This window comes from Pipra filicauda, unplaced genomic scaffold (genome assembly GCF_003945595.2).
Source record: "Pipra filicauda isolate LSUMZ 115617 unplaced genomic scaffold, ASM394559v2 scaffold80_size11013439_pilon, whole genome shotgun sequence".
In the NCBI taxonomy this organism is placed as follows: domain Eukaryota; kingdom Metazoa; phylum Chordata; class Aves; order Passeriformes; family Pipridae; genus Pipra; species Pipra filicauda.
In genome coordinates, this window is record NW_024104987.1 from 4,607,122 (window position 1) to 4,629,831 (window position 22,710).

Here is a 22,710-nt window from a genome sequence, read left to right on the forward strand (position 1 = left end):
GCTAAATTGGCCTAGACAGCTTAGCATCATTATCTGGAAAAAACCTTGGCATCCAAGTCCGCAGCTACATCCAAACAGAGAGAAGATTAGCTCTGTTTGCTACATCAAACATGTGTCTCTTCCTCTCTCTTCAAACATAAATAGTTCCAGGCTCTTAAATAAATTAGCTCAACTTGGGTTATACAAGCTGTTTCATTTTTTTCTCCAAAGGGGAATATAGATGTTTGTTTAAAAATTGTAAATAAAATATAAACAGAGATTTTTCCATTTCATAGTGATCCTTTCCAGTAGGTAATGATCAGCACTCTGTCCATTTTTCTCCCTTATCTTATACTTTGGGATCACAGCATTATTATGACTACTTCTAATGGGAAGTGGATGAAAAAAATTTATGCAATAAGGGGAGGTTTATCTGTGCTTATTCACCACAAAAGCAAAATAATAACCTTGTTTAAAATGCACAGAAAATAAGTGCAACAAAATTGCTTAAAATTATTTATAATTTTGCTCTCTAAAAAGAGGTGCTGCTTTGTGTGGAACATGTGAACCCTAGAAAGGCTGATTAGTGAAAGACAAGAGTTCTTAAAAGCCCTACAAGCACTTGCCACTGGGCTCGAGTGGGACTGTTCCCAGGAGTAGAGTGATGTCTGTCTGGATTATGTTGCTGTGGGATTGTTTTTTCATGGAGCTGGTTCCAGTGGTGTAGCTCTGGGATAACAACAGCTCCTGCAGTAACCATATGATGATGTAAACAGAAAGCTCACAGAAAGCTTCAAACTGTGGCAAAGTTCTTTTGTATGTTGGCCTGGGACGTTTTGATTGTGTTTTCAAAGATGTAAAACCAAAGCCGGCCGTAAGTACCTCCAGGATGGGATGTGAAGTTTGGCTCCAGGGCACCATTAGCCAAGGGCAGGGGTTTTTCTTCTCAGTGTTACAGTGATGCTTCACATCCTCTCTAAAACTGGCTGGGCTGAGGTGTCCCTGGCTTTGAGTCTTTCTCCAGCACGGAGCAGATTATTACTGTTATTATTGATTTATGTCGGGCCTGTCTGCTTCCAGCCTCAAAACACTTTACTGAGTTACAATATACTTAGGAATCATTTCACATCAGCCACCACCACGCTGGAGCTTTCTCCTGAGGGAAGCTGAAGGGAGCCATTAGGATGGTGCCTGCAACATTAAACAACAATCCAGGAGAGGAAGTAAAGAATATTCTGGCTCCTTAAAGCAATGGCTGAGCAGAATGCAGTCACTGAGCTGCCATCCAGCTGGGACACCAAAGTCAATACCCATTCACCGTGTGTGGTTAAAATTAAATCTCCTAATGAAGTGAGATGGTTTTAGTGGTTAGAGAGTGAGTGCAAAGTATTATTCTCCTGTATTATTATTTGTAAGTTATACAGCTAACAAGGGAAAAGATCACACACAGGAAAACAGCAGACAGTTAGATAACGTTCCAAGCCCAGTTTCTAAATGACATTTGGGCAAATACAGCTTTGGAAAAAATATATTAAAAAAAAAAAAAAGATGACACAGAAAAAAACCGGAATTGGCAGTTTCTCATTGTTTTCAGTGAACTAAACTAAACTGAACAGAATTGATGTCAGTTTTTATCCCCTATAGTTCAGGTCCAGAGAAAAGAACATTATTAGCTTCTGTTAATGAGCAGGTATTCCCTAAACGCTGCTGCAAATGCTCCTGAATCTTAATTTGCTTAGAAAAAGAAATGGTAAAGTATTGAGAGAAAAAAACCCTTAAAAGCCTTTTTTTTTTTTTTTTACCCTGAATTAGCAAAATGCTTCGATGGTTTTCTGGACAGGAGGTTTATATATCTGACTAAAAAGATCCTCACACAATGTTATCAAGCTCTCCTTTCAGGGCTAGTAATTGCTAGCTGGTTCTAATCATTCTTGCAAATGATCATTTGAAAGGTTCATTTTATGACCCCTCAAACTAAGCACAAAGAATCTCACTCCATAATGTAATAAACAATTCCACAACCAATGCTTAATTAATTCCCGAAAGTCACCAAAAGGAGCTATTAATGATCTTTCCTTTTTATCTAACCATAAATATGCGAGTCTCCTGGGATAATGGATTTAAAAAGAACATTCTGGCAAGACTAACTGTCAACCTGATAAAGCATAAAATGATCACCAGTGAGGGTAATTCAAAATCCAGGGCAGTGCTACCTGGTCTGATTAGAAAGTTAGGTCAAGTTGGATTAAATTTCTCTGAATGTGGTGCTGACCAAAAAGAGGTCAGCACTGACATGGTACAAACCAGACTCAACTCAAATGAATAACCAAGAGAAAAATACTACAGCCCTTAGACAGTTATTTTTAAAAATTAGCTCTATTTGGAAATTTGCTTTCCTGTGAAAATATCAACAATCACTATAAATGGAGGGTGGGCAGTATTTCAAGGTTGTTTACAATACATGTATTACAAAAAGCAGACTGATATTTTCAAGAGAACTTTGGTGTTTCAGGAGCCCAAGTATTGTTTTCACAAGTAAATCAGGCAGTAGGAAGCCCTTAAATGAAATTTAGTTTCCTGGCAACCCAAGCCATTGCTGAAAATTAGATTTAGGCTTTTAAAGGGCTTTGATGTTTTTGAAAATCACACTTCCTGCAGCATTGCCCAGCTGACTAGGTGTAATACAGTAATTTACCTTCTACTGAAGAATAGAATCACTTTGATGGCTTCAGTGGTGTCTGGGTGGTTGGGTTTGTTTCACAGAATGTAGAAAATTATTTTGCTGGGCATAGGCAGGGATGACTGGAATTGCTGACCAGAAAGAGGAGGAGGAAAGAAAGAGAATATGCCTTTTCCAGGATAAGGAAAAGGTGCTTTGTGTTTGATGCCAGAGGAGCCTGTGCACTGGCATGTCCCACCTTTGGAAGAGCTCCAGGAGCTTTTGGACCTCGATGCACTGGGTCTTTCTGAATCTCTCCTGCTGAAACAGTCCCTGGGACATCCCCCCATGGAAACACGGAACAGACTCCCCCACCACACCCACCACACAGCCAAGGAGGGTTCTTGCTGTGGCTGTGGAAATCTGGGGTTCAAGTACCTCTGAAATGAGTTTTTCATGATTAATATGAAGAAACAAACACAACAGGAAGCATTAAGAGAGAAACTGGGGGGAAATAACTAAGAGGACTTTCAGGGGCCTCATTCCTGACTCCCCTGGGCAGGGCAATGAAGGCCTCAGATCCTCAGCCCCTTGACTCGAGCTCCCACTTGGAAGATGGAGGCTGTGGGTTACTTTGCTTAGCACTGAAGAACTCACTGTTCCAAACATTTGAGAAAACCTGGAAGTTCCTTTAAACAGGAAATTTTAAAATTTCTCATTTTTGTTCTAATCTTCAATGAGACTTTTTTTTTTCCTTAATGTTGGAATTTCCTGTGGAACAGAAATTCTGTTTTAAAACCATTTCTATTCAACAGGGCTATTCAGATGGAAGCATTTTCTTATTCATTCCACTTTGCAACTAACTGGTGCCACCCCAAATGTATTGCTCTTCCAAGAATGATGTGGCAGCCCTGGAATAGCTAATTAGCTGGGCTGTATGAAGCCTCTGCCAAAAGTTTCAGCTTCCAGAGGCATTCCTTTAAGGAATGGTGGTGTGGGTTTGGCTTTTGCAAGGATACACATGGTTTCAGGAGCCCACAGGCACCAAAAGTTAGTTTGTGTTTTGTAACTGCTCATCTCAACCCAGTCATTGAGCTGATGTCCTAACCACAGTGAGTCAAGCAAACTCCTTCAAAGCACTCCTGGAGAAAGCTTTTGGTTAATTTATTTTGCTTTTTTTTTTTTTTTTCTTAATAACAAATCTTGTCTTTGGGGAATCTTGTAAGAAAATTCCACTTCTATGGCTATTTACTGGGAAAATAAATTCAAGCATCACTTGCATTGTAACATAATCCCTTGTAGATAAATACTTAACCCTCCAATTTTTGTACATTGTTAAGGCAAATGAAAGATGTCTAAATCCAGTACCTTTATACTTGGTCACCACAGCTGAGTTGACACTCAGAGGTTCTTGGAAGGTGACAGTGAGTGATGTACTGCTTGTTACCATGAGACAGACATTGGTTGGCGCCTCAGGGGCTCCTGGGAGAGAAGAGAAAACATCAGCTCTTCAGCACAACAAATCCTATTCAAACAATGTTTCTGGGTCTTCAAAGAACCCACTGAAAATCACCCTGCAATTGTGAGCTTCGGGTTGTAGGTGTTTGTGTTCTCTGCCTTTTGAGCATTTTAATTAGTGCCCCTGCTAACAATATCCTGCAGACACCATTTGTTTCTATCATGGGTTTTTTGGCTCCTTTCAGTTAAAAATATCTTCCTGCATATATGTAACCCAATAAAACAGATTCATGCTAATTATGTCAATGAAAAGCCCCTATAAATCTCTTGGGGTGGATAGGAGGAGAGAGAAAGGACAAAACCACAAAGAGCTAATTAAACCTTTATGGTTTCACTAGCAAATTCAAATTTATCAAATAGCAGAAAACATTTTTACATTATTGTGATTCAAAAATTGCAAATTCCACAAGTGTTTCTGTGTAATAGTTCCAAAATACTGTTGTCAATTGAGGCCTAACATTTCGATTTAAAAAAAAGAAAAAAAAAAAGCTTAATTCACAGAATATCAATCAGACTCAATTCAGAAATCAAACACATAATGTCATGACTTACTGCTGGGATTGATTTAAAAAATCAGTATATTACCTTTCACTACTGCTGCATTTCCTGTATTTAGTATCTAATAGAGGGAGCACTACATCTGTCTTGAGGAAGTAACCTTAGAATACAATAAATTTGGGGAAATTATTTGTAAGTACATTTATATAAAGATGGTTGTAAAAATGTTAATGGCAATGATTGTATTTCATCAAATAGGATACAGCTAAAAGATCTGCATGTGAAACAATTCAGTCCTGTTTACTCCTTCCCATGGGCCCAAATTTCCATTTACTTGGGGTAACACTCACTTGTACGACTGTTTAAAGTGACTCTGTTTGTAACTGTGCTGATGAAATGGATACCAAGTGGTTACCAAAATGAAGATTAAATTTTTGCAATATTTATATGCAAAATGAAATTTCATTGTTTGACCAAACGTTTAGAACAATTCTGTTCCAAAACAGAAAAAGTTTTTGTGAAAAATAATCAAATTACAGCTGAGAAAAAGGCAACATCCCCATCCCTCTTCGTGCCTATTCATGTGTCCTTTTATAGTCGTCTGGTTTTAAACTCTGAACATGTTAAATGAGATCCAGGAGTAAATGTGAAGTAAGGACAGAATCATTACACCCCAAACCAGGAGTTTGGAGGTCTCATCAGTTTATGCAGCCCACTCTTGAGGAGATAAGTGCTTGTTGCCCTCAGATATTTGGTCCTTTATTGTTCTAACATCAATTCCCTTCCCACTCTTGGAAAGGCCTCAGTTTTCCCTCTCTGACATTCTCAGCGCTGTGAGGGTCAGTCAGTGAGAGCACCTTTGGGAGGGTCAGTCGGTGAGAGCACCTTTGGGAGGGTCAGTCGGTGAGAGCACCTTTGGGAGGGTCAGTCAGTGAGAGCACCTTTGGGAGGGTCAGTCAGAGCACCTTTGGGAGGGTCAGTTGGTGAGAGCACCTTTGGGAGGGTCAGTTGGTGAGAGCACCTTTGGGAGGGTCAGTCAGTGAGAGCACCTTTGGGAGGGTCAGTCAGTGAGAGCACCTTTGGGAGGGTCAGTGAGAGCACCTTTGGGAGGGTCAGTGAGAGCACCTTTGGGAGGGTCAGTCGGTGAGAGCACCTTTGGGAGGGTCAGTCAGTGAGAGCACCTTTGGGAGGGTCAGTTGGTGAGAGCACCTTTGGGAGGGTCAGTGAGAGCACCTTTGGGAGGGTCAGTCAGTGAGAGCACCTTTGCAGGATGTTCTCAGCTGTAGGGTTTCTGTGGAGAATTTTGGCCCCCTCTCTCACTCACGGGCGTGTTCGTAGCCGGCCTTCATGCGCTGGTAGAGCCTGGCCCTCCACTCCCAGGCCTTCAGCTGCTTCTCCCTCTCCGCCGTGTCGGTGCCCAGCCCTTCGCTCCCCACCTGTGCAGACAGTTCAGTCACTCTCTGCTGGGCCTCCTGGACCAACGTGCTCAAATGCACCGACCTGCTTTCCATGTCAACAACTGCCAAGAAAAGGGGGGGGGGAAAAGTATTTTCTTGGTGGCGACAAAATTCTGCAAAGCACATATAAGGTCAAATCCTTGAATGCTCTGCTTTCCAGTAGTTATCTTGTCATCAAGTGGATTAGAGCCAATTTATACCACTTAAAGATCTGGTCCCTTAAGTGGGATTAGCAACATGAATAAATTTAGCACATTTTTTTTTCTGCTGGTATTTCTCATATGCTTAAAAATGTCTTAATTAGACTGAAATTGCATTTGTGTTTTAAGTTAGTGGGATATGAAAACCAAACTAAAGCAATAACCTCTCTCTCTCCAACCCCTGCTTTGCCATAAGATCATAAGCTTTCACAAAAAAAAAAAAAAAAAAAAAAAAAAAAAAAACTGGTTATAAACACATACAATATATAAACCTCTACAAACAGAGAGCTAACTGACAAAATTAAGAATGAAAGTTTTGTGCCTGAGGGCCACGGATGGTAGAGAATGGATCCCTTTCCAGGTTTTTGTTGTGCCAGTTTTGCCTATGTAATACCTAATTAGTTCTCTGAACAGGCAGTGAGCAGCTTGAGACACGGAGATTTTCTTTTCTCCAGTGCTCAGGGTAATTTTAATTTAATGTTTAGCAGTTCAGATTGCCTGTATGAACTACTGTGGGCTACATAAAGGTGAAAATGAAGATCATATAGGATACAAAATAAAATAGGATTGATTTTATCCCAAGTCCACAAGACTGCCCTAAACCAGATTATAAAATCTCCCTGATTATACAGTGAAGTGTGGTGAATCAAGTCATATTTTCAGAGTTGCTCTTTGCCTAAAATTGTTCAAACAATTTGCAGTTTGGAAAATAGGACTTGTAACATTGTTTAATCTCAAAAGAAATGCAAGTACTGATCAGATGTTCAATATGCAGGAAACTGTGTACAGGAGAAGAAATGCTGAAATCACGGGAAGTAATTGGTGTTTTTGCAGAAGAGCTCTGAGATAGTCTTAATTTAAAAGGCCTCTGTTTACCAAAACCAGTGCCCTACCACATGCAGCTTCTCTTAGCAGTGGTGGGGGCTTGCTATGTAGGGACAGCTCTTGTTTCCCCAAGGATTTCACAGGAACAGCAGGAATCTTGCACAGGCTGCACCGAGCACTCGCACAAGCCAGACATTTCTGAAAACATCAAATTGTACCAGATGAAGCACCGAGGCTCTGACGGGTTTTTGACATCAAAACACCACAGGAGCAAATATGTCTGCAGATATGAATGTGCTATTTTCCAAACTGGGATCATATGGGACAAATCAGATTGGAAAGGACCTCCTCTAGTCCAACCACCTTGTTCGAAATAGGCTCAGCCAAGAGGTCAGACCAAGTTACTGAAGGCATTATCCAGGCTGGTCTTGAAAACTTTCCAGGATGGATGAAGGCTTTACATCAACTCTAGGCAACCTGTTCCAGTGCTTCCCTGTCCTGATGGTGAAAAGAGTGTTTGTTTTATCCAATCTAAGCTTCTTATTTTAACTTTTCCCTCCGTCTCTCATAACTGACAGTCAAAGTTTAGCAGAGTCTGAGAATAACTCTATGGACTGCTGTGAAAACTGCCCTGGGATCTCTAAAGCCACAGGAGGAGAGCAAAGAATTACTCGACACCTCTGACATCCAAAGGGCTGCTTTTGAAGAATGTTTGTCTCTAAGACTTTGCTTTCAGAAGCTGGCTTGCAGCCATCCTTCTTAAGTTGGATCATTCTTCATATGGACATCAGGGACATATGGGCAGGCTCCCTGGAATCTGCTGCTATCCTCAGAACTGCTGGTTTACTGGGAGGCCAAAGGTGATAGGATTTCCTGGATCCATGCCTACAATAAGTGTGCAACACATCTGACAGCACAACAGGACCGGGGAAGGAGATTTTATGTGCCAGAACTTCAGGTGATTGAGAATTGGCATTGGCTCAAGTTCTCACCAAGGATCTGGCTCTATCTGTTTAATCAAGATTCACATTCACATTTGTCAGGTCTTGGAAACGTGTCCAATCAGCCAGTGGGAATTTTAATCTTATTTTTTATTTGGGTTCACATGAACAAGCCAAACCATGAGTATATGATGAATAAGAGTAACTGAAAAGATAACACAGTGGACTTTGCCTCCTCCCCAGCTAAATTAGTGTTTTAAATGCTGTACTCTCTGACTTTAGCTACTTTGTATTTAAAAGATGCTGGGTTCCTGTTAAGATTTATACAATCTGAGATCCATGTGGAGATGAAGATCACAGTTTTACTTTCTATTGCTTTATCTGCTGCTGTTCCTGTTCCAGGCAGAAATCCAGGGGATACAGATGGAAGTTATCTGTCCTCCAGATCCTCTTTTCTACAGCATTAGGCTGGGGGCTATAATGAGATTTCAGCTGGATCACTACACCTAATATAGTGGCAGAGCAAGAGTTTTCTCCATAGGAAGCACTTGGAATGGGGAATTCCTCTATCTTGCAGCCTCCCAGCTCTGTGCATCTGTCCTGTACAGTTCTAATCAGATCAAGAGATGCTTGTGTGCGGTCCCAAAATTGGGTGAGTCAGGATTTTACCCTCCCATTGAGCTCAACTGCCCACCACAGAGAAATGGAAATGCTCCTGCTGGGTGCTGGGTCACGTTCTTGCAGCCCTGAGATGACACAAACAGAACAGATTTCATTTGAGCAGGGTTGGTTAAGTACAGAAAGCAGATACAAAGTGACTGGTATCAGTTCCACAAGAATGAAGCCACCTACAAAGGTGCTGTGACCCCTTGTTTTGAGGGCTGAAAATAACTTTGTGCATTTTGCTCTCAAGAAGCAACTGCAAACCCTTGAGGTAAGAAACCCAAACCAAACAATCGTTTGCTTTTTATTGAGAATGCTTCATCCATTATTTCAATCAGAAAAACTAAAAATCAAGATAAGTGAAGTGGAAATTTGGTGGGTATATTTTGAAATGGAAATGAGGTGGTTATATATTCATATTCTCTGTGTTCATAGGCATGTTTGCATTAATTACAGGAAATGAATACTAATTTATGATTGCCCCTGCTCGCCATCAGACTGCATTTATTTACAGATGAGGTCAATGAAAAATTAGTTTAGTCTTTTTTACTGCTGTTTAGAACACTCAAGACTGTGTTTTCCTCTAGATTTGTCATGGTTAATGAATGTTGCTTCAGCAGTCAATCATGTACTCTAAATGCTGTCACACTTTTTTTTAAAGCCTCAGTCATGAACCATGACAGAAAAATAAACAAATAAATATAAAACTAAAAAACTCTTTTCACTGAGCAGCTACACTATGCAAAAATCTCCAGGGAAGGTTAAAGGAGGCCAGAATAAATGATAATATAAGTGCTGTGGATATAGAAAAGCAATAAAGGTGTACCAACACTGAGGGTCTGGCAAAAAAACTCAACATGCACATGCACACACACTCTGCAGTGAAAAAACTGGCAATGTTAGTAGCCTCAAGGTGCAATTTCCTGGAGCACTGAGATTGACATGCCAGCACTAAATGTTGTTAATTTAACTAACTTCAAATTAATGGCAGAGTCTGCAGTGGCCGAACCCCTCAAACACAGTCTCATTATAGCCTTGCTGGGAATGTCCTAAATATAGGCATTGACAGTTTAAAACAAATTCTCATACATCGGGGTATTTTTAGACCCAAGTAAGGCGTCAGAGTTTGTGTCATGGTATAGGGTTGATTAATTGGGTTGGTAAGTCACCCTCCAACCCGCACATTGGGCAGAAAAGGGCCCACGAAGGAATACAAAGAAGTTTTATAACTACAATATGTAGTTATGAGCAATATCGGTATTCCAGGGGAGTGAGAAGGTTTGGTTTGTGTTTAGGTTTTCCCTGGTTCGGTAGAACTTTGAGAGTCTCTTTTAAGTGGGATTTTAGGCCATTTGAAGACGAGGAGTGAGGATTCTTTGGGTAATGGAAATGACAGATTTCAACACAACCGGTCTCCTGAAGGCAGCAGAGCCAAAATCAAAAGGATAATCAAAATAAACTAAAGTCTAGACAACCCATCGTCCTTTCGTTTTTGATAACAAACTCTTCATTGCAGCCCATGATCTTTGAGTCACTCAGTCCCTATTTCTGTACTTTTAAAGATTTTTTTCTCAGTGTTGGTATTAACTCAGCTGGCCAGTGTTAATCATATTAGAAGCTCAACCTGATTCATCACTTGGTGTATCTGAGATAGAGAACAACAATATCTCCTGAGCATGCATTCAACAAGCAGTTATTGCTGTAAACATCCCCCAGAACTGTGGTACTGTGCTGGTATAACCACCCTTATCATAAAACCAGGCAATTTTGGTGTGTCAAAAACTTTCCCCAAACCACAGCAAACTTGATCTCTTACAGGCAATTATCTAAGTCAGTTTGTGTTCTTTACTTACAGTGTGGGCTTTCCTTTGCCCCAACGTGCAGAAGGGTCTTAGCAATAGGGACATTATTTGTCAAAATGGCAATATCCAGAGGAGTTAGTCCCTCACTGTTTGGTGTGTTCAGGTCCAGTTCCTCCAGTGTGTATTGATAAAGAAGAATCTGAACAGCATCCAGATCCTGCTGTTCCACGGCCTCAAACATTGCTTCATTGCACTGGAAATTCTGTGTAGCAATGAGAACAGAAATTCAGTAAAATTTTTCAGTTGTTAGTGCCTTAAAAATAAATGGAGAAGATTTGTGTTTTGTGAGATTGCTATAAAATATTGATCCTCCAGCCCCAACTTAGGTTCAGCTAGAAGAATGGCAATTGTTTGCTGCAGAATTGGGCTTGGTCTGCCTGACCTTGCTTCAGGTCTATGTGAAGATTCAAGTGAGTTTCAAACCCATAGGAAACAAACCTATGCTTGTTTAGACATCTGTCCTGTAATCAAATTATATGAGCAACATCATATGTTTTCAGTGTGAAAACAGGATTTCGTGTGAAAACAGACACTGTGATTTTGGCAAAGTCTTGGACTACTGAGTTTTCAAACTCAAAATTTAAAGTAAAAATCTACAAACTCAGGTGATCAAAATCTGAATCAAACAAGCTATTCTGGAGGAAAACCCTCCCAGTTCCAGTGTGAGCCAGTAATAGGTATTGACCATTTTACCACTTCAGTCATTTATAGGTGTTCATATTATTGTGTTTAAGTTGTAACCAGAAGCAGCTTTGAAATACATAAAAGGATGTAGAAATGAGACTGAAAAAAAATGACTGCCCCTCAAGCAGGGAGAACCACTGAACCTTTTCCTTAGCAACATCAAGGAGATAAAAGAATGGTGTAACACAAAGGCACCTGTTGTTCCTTAATTGAGCTGGGGAGAAGCAGGTGCAGGAGAGTAGCATGGCCTGCAGGTTTCTGTTATGAGAACATCCTTCTGGAGCTACAGTAATGACATGTTATTTGCCAAGATTCTTTACATTCTCTCCCAGTGTCCCATTGCCATAATTAGCCAATAGGGTTTTTCCCCTCTTTGGAATGAATTAGTAGGAGCAAGAGGCCCAGCCTGGCAAGGAGGGCTCAGCATGCAGAGGAACTGAGATCTCTGTAGGTGTGTTGTGCTCGTGGGCAAAGCTAAAGAAATGCAAGAATTCAGAGAGCAACTCATCCAGATATGTGATGTGAACCAGCTCCCTGTGTCCTGAAACCACATGGAGGGACCACGGAGAAAATCCTTATCAGAGAATGTATTCTTTATTCTAGAAAATAAATATTAAATAGAAACCATCTTCTAGTGTGATTAGAAATTAACATTTCAACCACATCAAAATTTTGTTTTCTTTTTTAAATTGGTGTAGTTTTGTTTGGCAGATCCCTGTCTGAGTTTTGCTCTCAGTGAAATGGCACTTTTTAAAAGAGCACTGACCTGCTGGAACATCTTTTGTCTCCTAAAATTCATGGGTTAATGGTTTGCAAGCAGTTCTGGGAACTAGAGTCCACAGCTACACCCTGGAATTTGATGGTTCTAGAGCGTTTTTTTTCAGTTGTGCTTGAAGTTAAAAGTGTCTTCAGAAGTTCCCAGGCCTGACAGAGATCTGGTCAACTGTTTGGCATGTGAAGTGTTGGTGCCACACTCAGAAATTGCAAAGATCACGTTATCGAAAAGTTTTAATATGGACCCCACCTGTGCAGGATTTTAGGGATCAGCAGAACAGGAGGACAGACGTACATTAAATGACCTTTACCCAAAATTGCCAGTATAGAGAAATGAGATTCCCATGTGAAATGGAACAATGCAGCAATAAAGCAATTCTAGGACAGTAGTGCTGACTTGGGAATCTCCCTTTTAGACACTGAAGTACAAGACAGCTCATGCTGGAGAAATATTTTTTCTGTAGATTTCCACGCAGAATAAAAAGATGCTGCCTAAAACATCAGTGCTAATCCCAGGGCTCTGTCAAATTCTTGGGTTGAGATTCTTCTCTGCATTGTAAGATTCTGATTTAATTTTATTATGAAATACTTAGACCACATTTCAGTGTTAGGTGCTGGAGAAATATTTTTTCAGAAAAAGGGGGATTTCCACACAGAATGAGATGCTGCCTAAAACATCAGTGCTAATCCCAGGGCTCTGTCAAATTCTTGGGTTGAGATTCTTCTCTGCATTGTAAGATTCTGATTTAATTTTATTATGAAATACTTAGACCACATTTCAGTGTTAGGTGTAAGATAAAAACCTCAGAAAAAGGGGGAGCTAGATGGTGAGCAGCTCGATTCATCATTCTTCATCCACCACTGTTCAAGAAAAAAAATTGTCTCTGAGGACACGCACTGTCATTAGTGAGAGCACATGTCCAGAAAATGTTAGCAAAGAAGACAGCACATCTCTCTTTTATTATAAAGTGAAACTTAAAAAATGACAGAACTTTTTACTGCAATGCAGCAATATTTCTTTGCCTTCCAGTAGCTCCACACATCTGTTGTCTTGCTTATATAACACCTTATAATCTTGATATCAGAGACCTTCCTCTTGTTCTGGTGTTTTGCCCCTACTCTGAAACATGAAGTGATCTGGCTAGAGGTTAAAAGAATTTTAAGTAATTTTAATTGTAATTAAAAAATATTTTAATTAATGGTATGATTCTGATACTTGCTGTATATCATCAGCTCCTACTACTGATATTGGAAGTTCTTCTCTACTGTTGTTTACGGAAATACAGGATAATTTTGCTTCAGAGTCATTTGCATTTTTATCCAATCAGAAAACCAGCAAAATCATATTGCTCTTGTAACTGATCCCAGCAAGGAAAATCTACTTATTTAGCAGTAAATTAATCAAGAGCTTATTACAAAGGGAATTTGTTGAAGGAAACTAAATTACTACATCAGTCTGCATTTCTTTTAGTTAAGTTCATTTTTGGAAACCGTTGGAGAGCAGAGCAAAAAGGTAAAGCTGGTGATATTACTGAGTGACAGGAAAGGAGTTACTCCTCTGTTCACATTTTCCTTTCTGTGGCAATGGGTACACACATGGTTTTCCCTTTTTTTTTTTTTTTAAACCAGAATAGTAATTCTCTTTTAATTGGCTTTACATATGTGCACAAAAGTTAAATGAGTTAACATTTTGTGGAGTGCTACCCTAAGTGCTCAATACCATTATTTGGCTTTAATTCCAACTTTGTGTGAAACTCAGAAAATCTTGTGCTACATCTCAGGAGTTTCTTGCATTATATAAAACAAAAATTCCCTGCTACATAATAAAAAAAAAAGAGATGGTTAACTTTGGTATTACAGCTGACATTAACCCAAATTATGGCTTGCAAAGGCATTTGGTCCTTTTCAAATATATATACACCCACTTTAACAACAGATATTACCTATCTGACTGATTATTGTAGAATTATTTTAAAAACTTTGATTTAAATTGTTTTGTTTTTTGTTTTTTTTTTTTTTTTTTTTTTTTTTTTTTTTTGTTTTTATTCAGTTATCAAGATTTAGACCTGCCTAGATGCCTTTCAAAATGCATCTTTGGATTTTTGCTTGCCAAGTGAAATACTTGAAGTATTTGTGAAATTTTGGCCCTAAGTAAGTTGCTGAACAGAATCTAAGCACGTGTTTAAGTTAATTTGTCATAAACACTGTTGCCAACTAACCTGTTGGCAAGACTGTTTCACCAAAAGAGAAAAAAATAAAAGCAAATTTCTATTTCTTCATTTCATTAGAAATCTGATTGAAAAAGCTGCCCTGATTTAAATGAGAAGCAGAACATGAATATTATAAGCTACTTCATCCAGTTCAAACAATTATGAGACCAAATTGCAAATATCAGCTTTTCCAAATGAACAATTCAGACACAAGCAATAGGCTGAAATATGTTGGCAAGTCTTGTGACTCCAAAGAGTGTAAAAACTTGGGAACTGTGAGATGGCCTTTCTAGCCCCTGTGTGCACCCCTCACGCTCAGAGCAGTGCCCATCCAACCATGCTGGAGCTTTTTCACTCAAAAACATCCTGGAGAGGCAGCAAAATATCTGCTACATCTTCAGCCCTGCCAGGGAACTGCCCCATTTGGAAGTTTGCATCCACTAAGTCCAGAAAAATACTCTACACACCTGACCAACTTTCTCCCAACTATTTGCTTTCACACAGAAAACAGAAATGTATTTGAAGATTATATAGTTTTCTGCAAAAAGCTGAGCATATTCCATGTAAAAGGCTCTCCAGTGTTGCAGTGTTTTTCAGACTTCTGCAGTCCAAGGATAAGAAATCCAAACAGGGGTAAGGAGCAATATCTTCAAACCCAAGAGCTCAATTTCAGTCCAGCTGGTATTGTCACAAATACCAACAAAAGCCTTCTGATTTCTGCCTTCATTTACATTTACTAGATAACTTTCTTCTGCTCTGAAAGGACAAAACCACTGAATTCAAAGAGAAACTGAATCACATTTACAAGTGATTGGGAGAAATTTAGGAGCAGTTTTTACATTGCTTTTTCCTTGACTCAGCCCTGCAGCCTCTAATCATTAGCTGGACAGCTGTGCTATGTGATTAATTTATTTAGGTGTTACTCTGATGCACAAATGTATATACTGAAAAGAACTACAGTATTGCTTTGCAGTAAGTAATAACCATGTTCCAGTAAGTGATTCAGTGCCAGAGTGTTTAGAAATGCAATCTTATGTAGCTTAATTAAAATGAAGTGCCCCTTTCAAGCTATTTGCTCTAGGTTTGACTGAAAAAGTCCACTATGTGCTACTGGAGTTGGAAAAAGTGGTAAAGTAGTTTCTGCAAAGACTTGTTTTGATAAACATGAGTTCAAGAATAAAGCTATTTTGGGACATTGCTATGTCTGCAGCAAGACAACAATTTACTGAATGGAAAGTGTTGCACAGCAAGAGAGACTGGAAAGAAAACTCTTCACTAGCCAAAGCTGAAAGAAAACAAATTCTAACAAATGTTGTTCACTTGTCTGGAGACATGATTTTACTCATCGACTTTGCTCTGGGGCACAGAAACTCAGTGATCAGAAAATACATCAGTCAGCAACTTGACCTGGAATATTTCCACCCCTCGCTATTTATTTCTAGGGAAAATTGGGAAAACAACAAGTAGGATGGATAGAATGGGATCCCAAACCTCTTGAGTCGAGTGGGAATGTGTTCACTGAGTGTTGTGGACACCAGCTCAGCCCCCGGACTGGCAGGACCCACAGGTACCTCTGCTCGCTGTGGGTCAGCAGTGATAAAAGCTGTGACACCCCCAGGACAGTGGGGTGGGCTGGGGAAACAAAGTGAGCACAAGTAAGTCTGTGTCCCATTAAACACCACCCACCTCAGCAGGTGAGATGGAGTGTCACAGCTAGGACTGACTGAACAGGCACTCCCAGCACGTGACAGATCCGGAGCGAGGAGGGACAGAAGTGAGACTGTGAGTAGTTGGCTTGGTTGGCAGAGGACTCAACCCTCAGCAGCAGTGCCCTGCTCCTCAATCTTCTGGCTGGGCTCATTGGCAATTTCTCTTCTCATTAGTTAAGTATGACAGAAGATCCCATATTTGAAGGAATATGTAATTTGAAGTGTGTATTTGGAGAAACACTGGTCAGATGATATGCTGACAGACTGGCATTCATTCAGTCTGCATGTCACTCTGCTCTGGCACGGTCCCCAGCTCTACTTTATCCTCCTCTTTCACTCACTTAGTCACACTTAAGCTTGCAATTAGAAAAAAAAAAGGCAGGAAAAGATAGTGGCTAAAAAAATTCATCTAAAGAATCTTTTCCCACAGTTCATACTTTGAGACCCCAATTCAAATCATCCCTACAAACTGAAAAGCATCTGGAAACCCATGGCCTCAAAAGCACAGCTGTTGGCTCCCATGCAAAGGCTGCTTTCCAGCTCTCAAGCCCTGTTTGAGTTTCAGGCTTCTCCTGTAAAACAAGAATCTATTGGCTCTGGCAGAGCTGAGGGAGGCAGTGATGATCCCCTGCTTCCTTCAGGTCCTGGTCTTTCTTCACAGGAGACAGACAACAGTCTCCATGGGTCCTCTAACTTCAAGAAAGGCAGGATCCTAGGGGATAGCATCTACCACTTGATTTTAAAATCATTTTCAATTCCTGCATTGATTCATACAATTTGTCTCATACATAACAAAGATTTGTGAGTGTTAAAGGAGTCTAGAGTGGGCTTTTTCCTTCTGACAAGTTTTGTTGTCTGGCCCAGACACACTCAGAGTTTACTCCTGCATTGTGTTGAGCATCTGCTCTAGTGCAGCACAGAAGTGGTTCCAAGAGGTGTCTGCTGGTGTATTCACAGACACTCCATTAGTCACTGCTCTTCAGAAGAGGAGAGGAGCTCTCTCCTTCAAAATAATTCAGAGGAGAAGTTGAGGGATGTTCTTCCTACTTATGGAAAAGGGGAATTTATTTTGTTTTGGCAATATCAACAGCAGGTTTATCTTCCTCCAGCAAAAAATTCTGCTGTGCACTGAACTTCCATTGTGGTGTTATTTCAGGGACACAGGCCATTCTTCAAAATTTGTGCACTGGGGGTTGTGTGACTTCACCAGCACTGGCAGAAACAGGAGCCCTTGTGAGGGTTAAGTCCAGCATGTGCTGTACAGTGCTGGCAGCAGAGTGCTTGGCTGTGATTTGGATGGGGTACTCAGGCCAGACTGCTCCATGTGTGATCTCCTTCTTCCGTGGTCTTACCTAGTGACCATCACCACAGTCTCTGAACAACCTTGCATTTATCTGTCAGGCCTGCAAGTTCCACTTCCACTTCTATTTAAGCCACCTTCAGTTTTCTCAAAATACTTTTTTATTTATTTCTTGTAAGAGAAGCTGTTGCATGTATAGATTTAATTCACATTTGGTCACACTAATGCCAAGTTAAAACCTTACTCCTAAAATAAAGCATCATCACTTGCATAAGGCAGCCTGTCTTTAGCCTTCAAGAAGGGCAGACTTTTATTTTCAAATAAAAGTCTTACAAATGACTTACAAAGACTCCCAAAGGGTAAGGCTGTGAGGAACACACAGCGCTGGTCAGGGAACAAAAGCCAGTTGATGAAAACTGCACAGATTAAAAGCAAACTGATTGAGGAGATTAATAGGACAGTAAACTGGTAAGTTGATAGAGATCAAGTAATTACCATGGAGGTCTTACGGAGGCTGAGGCGGTCGGAGCGCGCTCGGAAATAGGCCTCGTCGAAGGACGTGTGGCTGCCCTTCAGCTTCTCCGACAGGTTCCGATAGAGCCGCTTGGCAGCGTTGGGAGAGGAGGGCATGCTGTGCTTCTTGGTCTGGAGGAGACTCAGGTTGTGCATTTGTTGGGTCATTTTCAGCTGGAAGTTTCTAGAAGAGAAGCAGCAGCTGTTTAACGAGGTTTTGCCGCACCGTCGGTCGGGAGTGTACCAGTGACAGGCTCACCACAAGGCTGCTGGGGCTGAGAGCTCACCCACAGTCTGGGAACACTTAGAACCCACTTTTTTGGGCTTTTCCAATGGCAAGTTGCTCTTTATAGAATATGTACAGGGAGGGGGAATGAAGGATGGCAAAAATAAAACAGACCACTTCAAAATTATTTGCTAATTTGTCTAAGAAGGGGTTTCAATGAGTGAGGAAAACAGCCTTTTGACAGAGTGAGTTCTGGTGTGCAGGTGTCAGAAAAAATGACACCCAAACTAAATGTTGCTGTTTACAGTTTCATACTGAGTGGTTTCTTCCTCAGTTAGTGGACAGGCACTGGTTTTGTCTGTATATCACTTTATCCTGCTCTGTGTTTGTCCTGTCCATTCAGACCACAAGCCCTTCCAAGAGGAACTGCAGCCTCTGACTGCCTACCCTGATGAGATTTCCATATTATCTCATAATTAAACAATACTTTCTATGTTCTATGATTTCAGTAATTTTTCCATATTAGGAAAAATTGAGTTAATATTTAACTCTGGAATTACTTTACGTGGGAATAATTTTGCCTAAGAATCAGATTTGACCCAACTTCAAGCATAGGAAACTATCCCCTCGAAGTCAAAGGTGACAAAGATGCACCATTTCTTCACATTCCCTTCTTTCCTGTCTACATCTTTCTTTCTCACTTGTACACTGTGGTGAGCAGACACCCTGAGCACAAAAGTATCTGATTCTGTGTAATCTCACATATTCTCCACACGCACAGGGTATTGAAGGGAGACCAGGTCTCTGAATGAGGAGAGACAGAGTCAACACAATTGTCATATGTGATGAGAGGACTTTGTTAAATTAGAACAACAGCATGTGCAATCAGAAGGGAATTATGTGAGCTGCATCCCTGAAACTAATGTGCAAGTGTGGATATGATGAGAAACAAGCTCTCTGAGACTCAATACTGCAAAGATTTTAGACTGATTTTCTCTGAGCTTATGGAATAAAATGATTATCCGCCTTCCACTTTTCTCTGTTATTAATATTTTAAAGAAACTCAGCAATTTATCAAATTTAATAATGTAATTCTCAGTTACTTAGAGTAACACATCCAGTTTCTATTTTTATATAGTGCTACAGATTATCCCACATAAATTTCTCCTCTTAACATCTGTTTTCAAGAATTTCTCCCTACTAACAGTGGAGTGTGGGTCGAGACACAGTCCCAAACTGTGGACAAAAATAGGCCAATAATTGCCATAGGCATGTTTGCAAAGGAAGTTTCAATTTCCCAAACCCATTTGATTTCAAGAGTACAGTCATTGAATACCAAATACCACACAGTCAGTAGTAAACTCAGGAGAGACAGAACAGTTTGCATTCACTGTGCAAACCTAAACACCCTCAGGACTGTCCATGTTACACATGGAAGCTTTGTCAGTAGATGGCCAGAGCAGACCCCCAAGCCTGAAACACATGGAAGAAGATAATGGAATCACTTATAATCTCATCAAAGTTTCTATTAAATCTAGAGCAGGTGAGTCTGCACCTTAAAAATGGCAGCTATTCACCAATAAAATGGGTGACACCTTTGCTATCCACACAGAATTGAGGCATCAAAAATGACTTGAAACACAGAAATGTTCCCTGTATACTCACCATCAATATCCTGGACTAGTGCAGGGAATAAACACAGAACAATAGAGCAATAGTTGGAATAACATAATGCAAATGAACTGCATTTTTTCACCACTGTACTGAAACAGTAAGATGCGAAATGCTGCTGCACATTATCATACTGAGCATGTTTTCTAGTCACATACAAGGTATGAAATGAAAGAAGAAAGGTAAGTTGCATATTCTGGAAAACTTTCTGGAAATGTGGTCTTATTATGCTGTAGAAACAACTCCCAGGAGAGCAATGTGAATGAGATAGGGCAAAATCATGGGTAAAAACATAATAAGAAATAAGGAAACAAACAGCTTGATTCACATGATTCACAATGGTAAGCAGAGGGGGGTTTTAGATGTTGTCACTTTGTTTTTACAGACATAAACTATTTCATGAGAGCAGTTTTAGGCTCCATTTAAAGTTACTAATTTTGTATTTTTTTACAACCAAATCCTTGCCTCAACAATCAGGTGAAGTCCTGAAATGTGCATTGTCTTGACTAAAATAACACATCCCCCAGCTGAAATGCACTTAGCCTCAGGATAAATCATTGTCACAATGAAAATTGTTACAGCACATCAAAGACTAATTTAGAAACAGGAGATGTCCAGAACTGATCCATTTGATTTTTCACCTATGGAAGCCTCTGCACAAAGATGACACAGGTCAGGATGAAATAAAGACATTTCCTTATGGTTTGGAGATGTGTGATCCAACTTGCATTCCCACAGCAAGTGGAGAACTGCAGCAAACAGCACAGCCCAAGGTTTCTCAGTGAAAGGCAGAACTAGATAGAATGACAACAGCAGCTCCCCTTGTAACTGTTCATAACTAGCAGCACTTTGCATTTCCAAGAATGAAACCCCACAAAAGTCTTAGGGCAGCTCTCTGGGGAAACAGTTACTGCACCACCCCGGGAACACCCAGCAGCCCAGTCTGGTTTGTGTGACTGTCACCCTGCCTGTACCAACCCAGGGACCGAGGGCTCCCCACACACATTTCATGCTGCACATCCTGTAGCTCGGTCTCAGTGATAGAATTTCTACTTGCCCTTCTAAGCACTAAAGTAATCATTTTATTCCCCCAAATCAGGGTGCTTTAAATTCAAATTCAAATACAAATGAATATGAAACAATTGCCCTTACAAAAGCTTTTTTTTTTATAATTGCCAAATACTGAGCAAATGTTCATGCCCTTTAAAAAAATATTATATATATAGAAAAAACCCCAAACCTAAATTATAGCTGACTCTCTGTTGTCTGTGGCACACATATGCAAAACTGTACAGACAGGTGCACTGGTAGGGCACAGCATAGCTGTAAAAGCATTAACTTCACATTTTAGGAAAACACAACAGCTGAGAAACCACTCCACACTGTATGTTTATGAAACCGTCTTATAGTTGAAACTAATAATGAAGAATATATGCATTAAAGAGTTAAATTTTACTTACCAGCTTAGGCTATCCAAGGCAAAAACGTGAACAAGTTGCTGGTAATTGTCCACTGTTTTCCTTCAATGGATCACATTAGCTTTGCTGTCTCTGCTGGCTCAGCCTCTGGGCAGAATGAGTAAACCTCTTCCTTATACTGCATGAATGATCAGATATGGAAAAGCTTATTACTAGTAATTACACAAGTCCAAGACTGCTGATAAAATCTCAGAGCAGAACAGTATTGAAAGCAAATAGTGTTGTATCACAGGTAAAATGTTTGGTGCCTTAACTGTACTCGAGTTACCTGTGCAGCTACAGGAGTGACTGATATGGGAAGCTCTTGTTTCCATGTCAAAGATGCCATGGGTCCTGTGTGCTTTTAGCTTGTTGTAGCCTCCAAAACTGATCAGCAGCACAGCGTGCAAGGAGAAAAAAGAATTACTGCCAGAGTAAACCAAACTGCCATTGTAATTAATTTGCCACGAAATATGAGCAAAAAGACATTAATGCAGCCATCTTCAAGCAGTTGGCTTTGTGTTAAAACAATCAAAAGGGGAAGAAAAAAATCACAGTGCTACACTCAGTGCAGTAATGCTTGTTGCATGTGATGTATTGTTTCTTCTTTCTTGAAGCACGCTGCCACTACAGCTGTCTGCAATCATAGCAACAAAAGCAGCAACCAGAGCCATAGCTGTGGGACATCTGCAGGATCACTGGAAAGCTCCCAGCCTGAGCAGGTTATGCTTAAAAAAAAGATTATTAAATGAATAAGAAAAACAAACCCTACTGAAACAGATCCTGTAATGTCTGCATTAGCAGCTTCCAAAATAGTAGAATGGTGGTATTTCGAAATCTAATTTTTTTTTTTTTTTTACTATAGGGCTAAAAATGCAAATGCAGGATCCCACGGAAACCCACAGAAATGTTGCTAAGTCAAATATGGAATAGCTGTACTTAGAATTCTAAAAATAGTGTAGGTGATAATCAAAGAGAAACAACAATCTAGAAAATTGTTATCCTTCTGGACAGCCCACTGGGTTAAATTTGTGTAACCAGAACACTCCTGTGTAACATCTGGCAATAGAAAAGAACTAGAACACACTAATTCCTGGGTCTGTCATAGCCAATGATCAATAATATCTACAGAAAAGGTATTTTTTATTGTTTTTAAAGGGATATCAGAGCTGGAGTTACAGTCTGCTGAAAAAATTCCCCTGGTTTTATTCAGACATGATGCTTGATCTTTTGGAAAATGTTGGAAACCTCCCAAAATCTGGTGATCAGCCTGATTCTCCCACCTTTCAGGACTCAGTTAAGGATGCTGTGCCTCCTACCAAATAGCAGCCTTTCACCCAAGTAGCTGAACCTAAAACGTAGTCCCAGGCCTGATGTTTGTATAGAATGGAACTTGAACTTAGTCTGTATTTTTAGATCAATCTGGATATGGACCAAACCCTTCTCTGAGGGTTTTTCTCTATGCACATATGCATCCATATCCACGTGGGGGTGTTAACATGCACACGGATATATCTCAAGGACATAACAAGAATATCAAATGCAATTACTTAGTGTTTTACTG

The 22,710-nt window shown here is 40.1% G+C and overlaps 1 protein-coding gene across 4 annotated transcripts in view; it reads right to left on the minus strand.

Annotated features, from left to right (window-relative positions):
• Positions 1-22,710, minus strand: part of ANKFN1 (ankyrin repeat and fibronectin type III domain containing 1) — a 132,086-nt gene that overhangs the window by 49,760 nt on the left and 59,616 nt on the right. For 3 of the 4 annotated variants that reach the window (XM_039390183.1, XM_027749544.2, XM_027749545.2), the window contains 5 exons: positions 21,150-21,285; positions 17,775-17,976; positions 10,594-10,804; positions 5,979-6,173; positions 4,007-4,120 (listed from right to left, as the gene is read on the minus strand). In XM_039390183.1, the coding sequence (XP_039246117.1) occupies positions 4,007-4,120; positions 5,979-6,173; positions 10,594-10,804; positions 17,775-17,960 (706 nt within the window). In that variant the 5' untranslated portion in view covers positions 17,961-17,976; positions 21,150-21,285. Of the gene's footprint in view, positions 1-4,006; positions 4,121-5,978; positions 6,174-10,593; positions 10,805-17,774; positions 17,977-21,149; positions 21,286-21,435; positions 21,534-22,710 lie in introns of all 4 variants that reach the window. The other variant, XM_039390182.1, reaches the window with a different exon arrangement.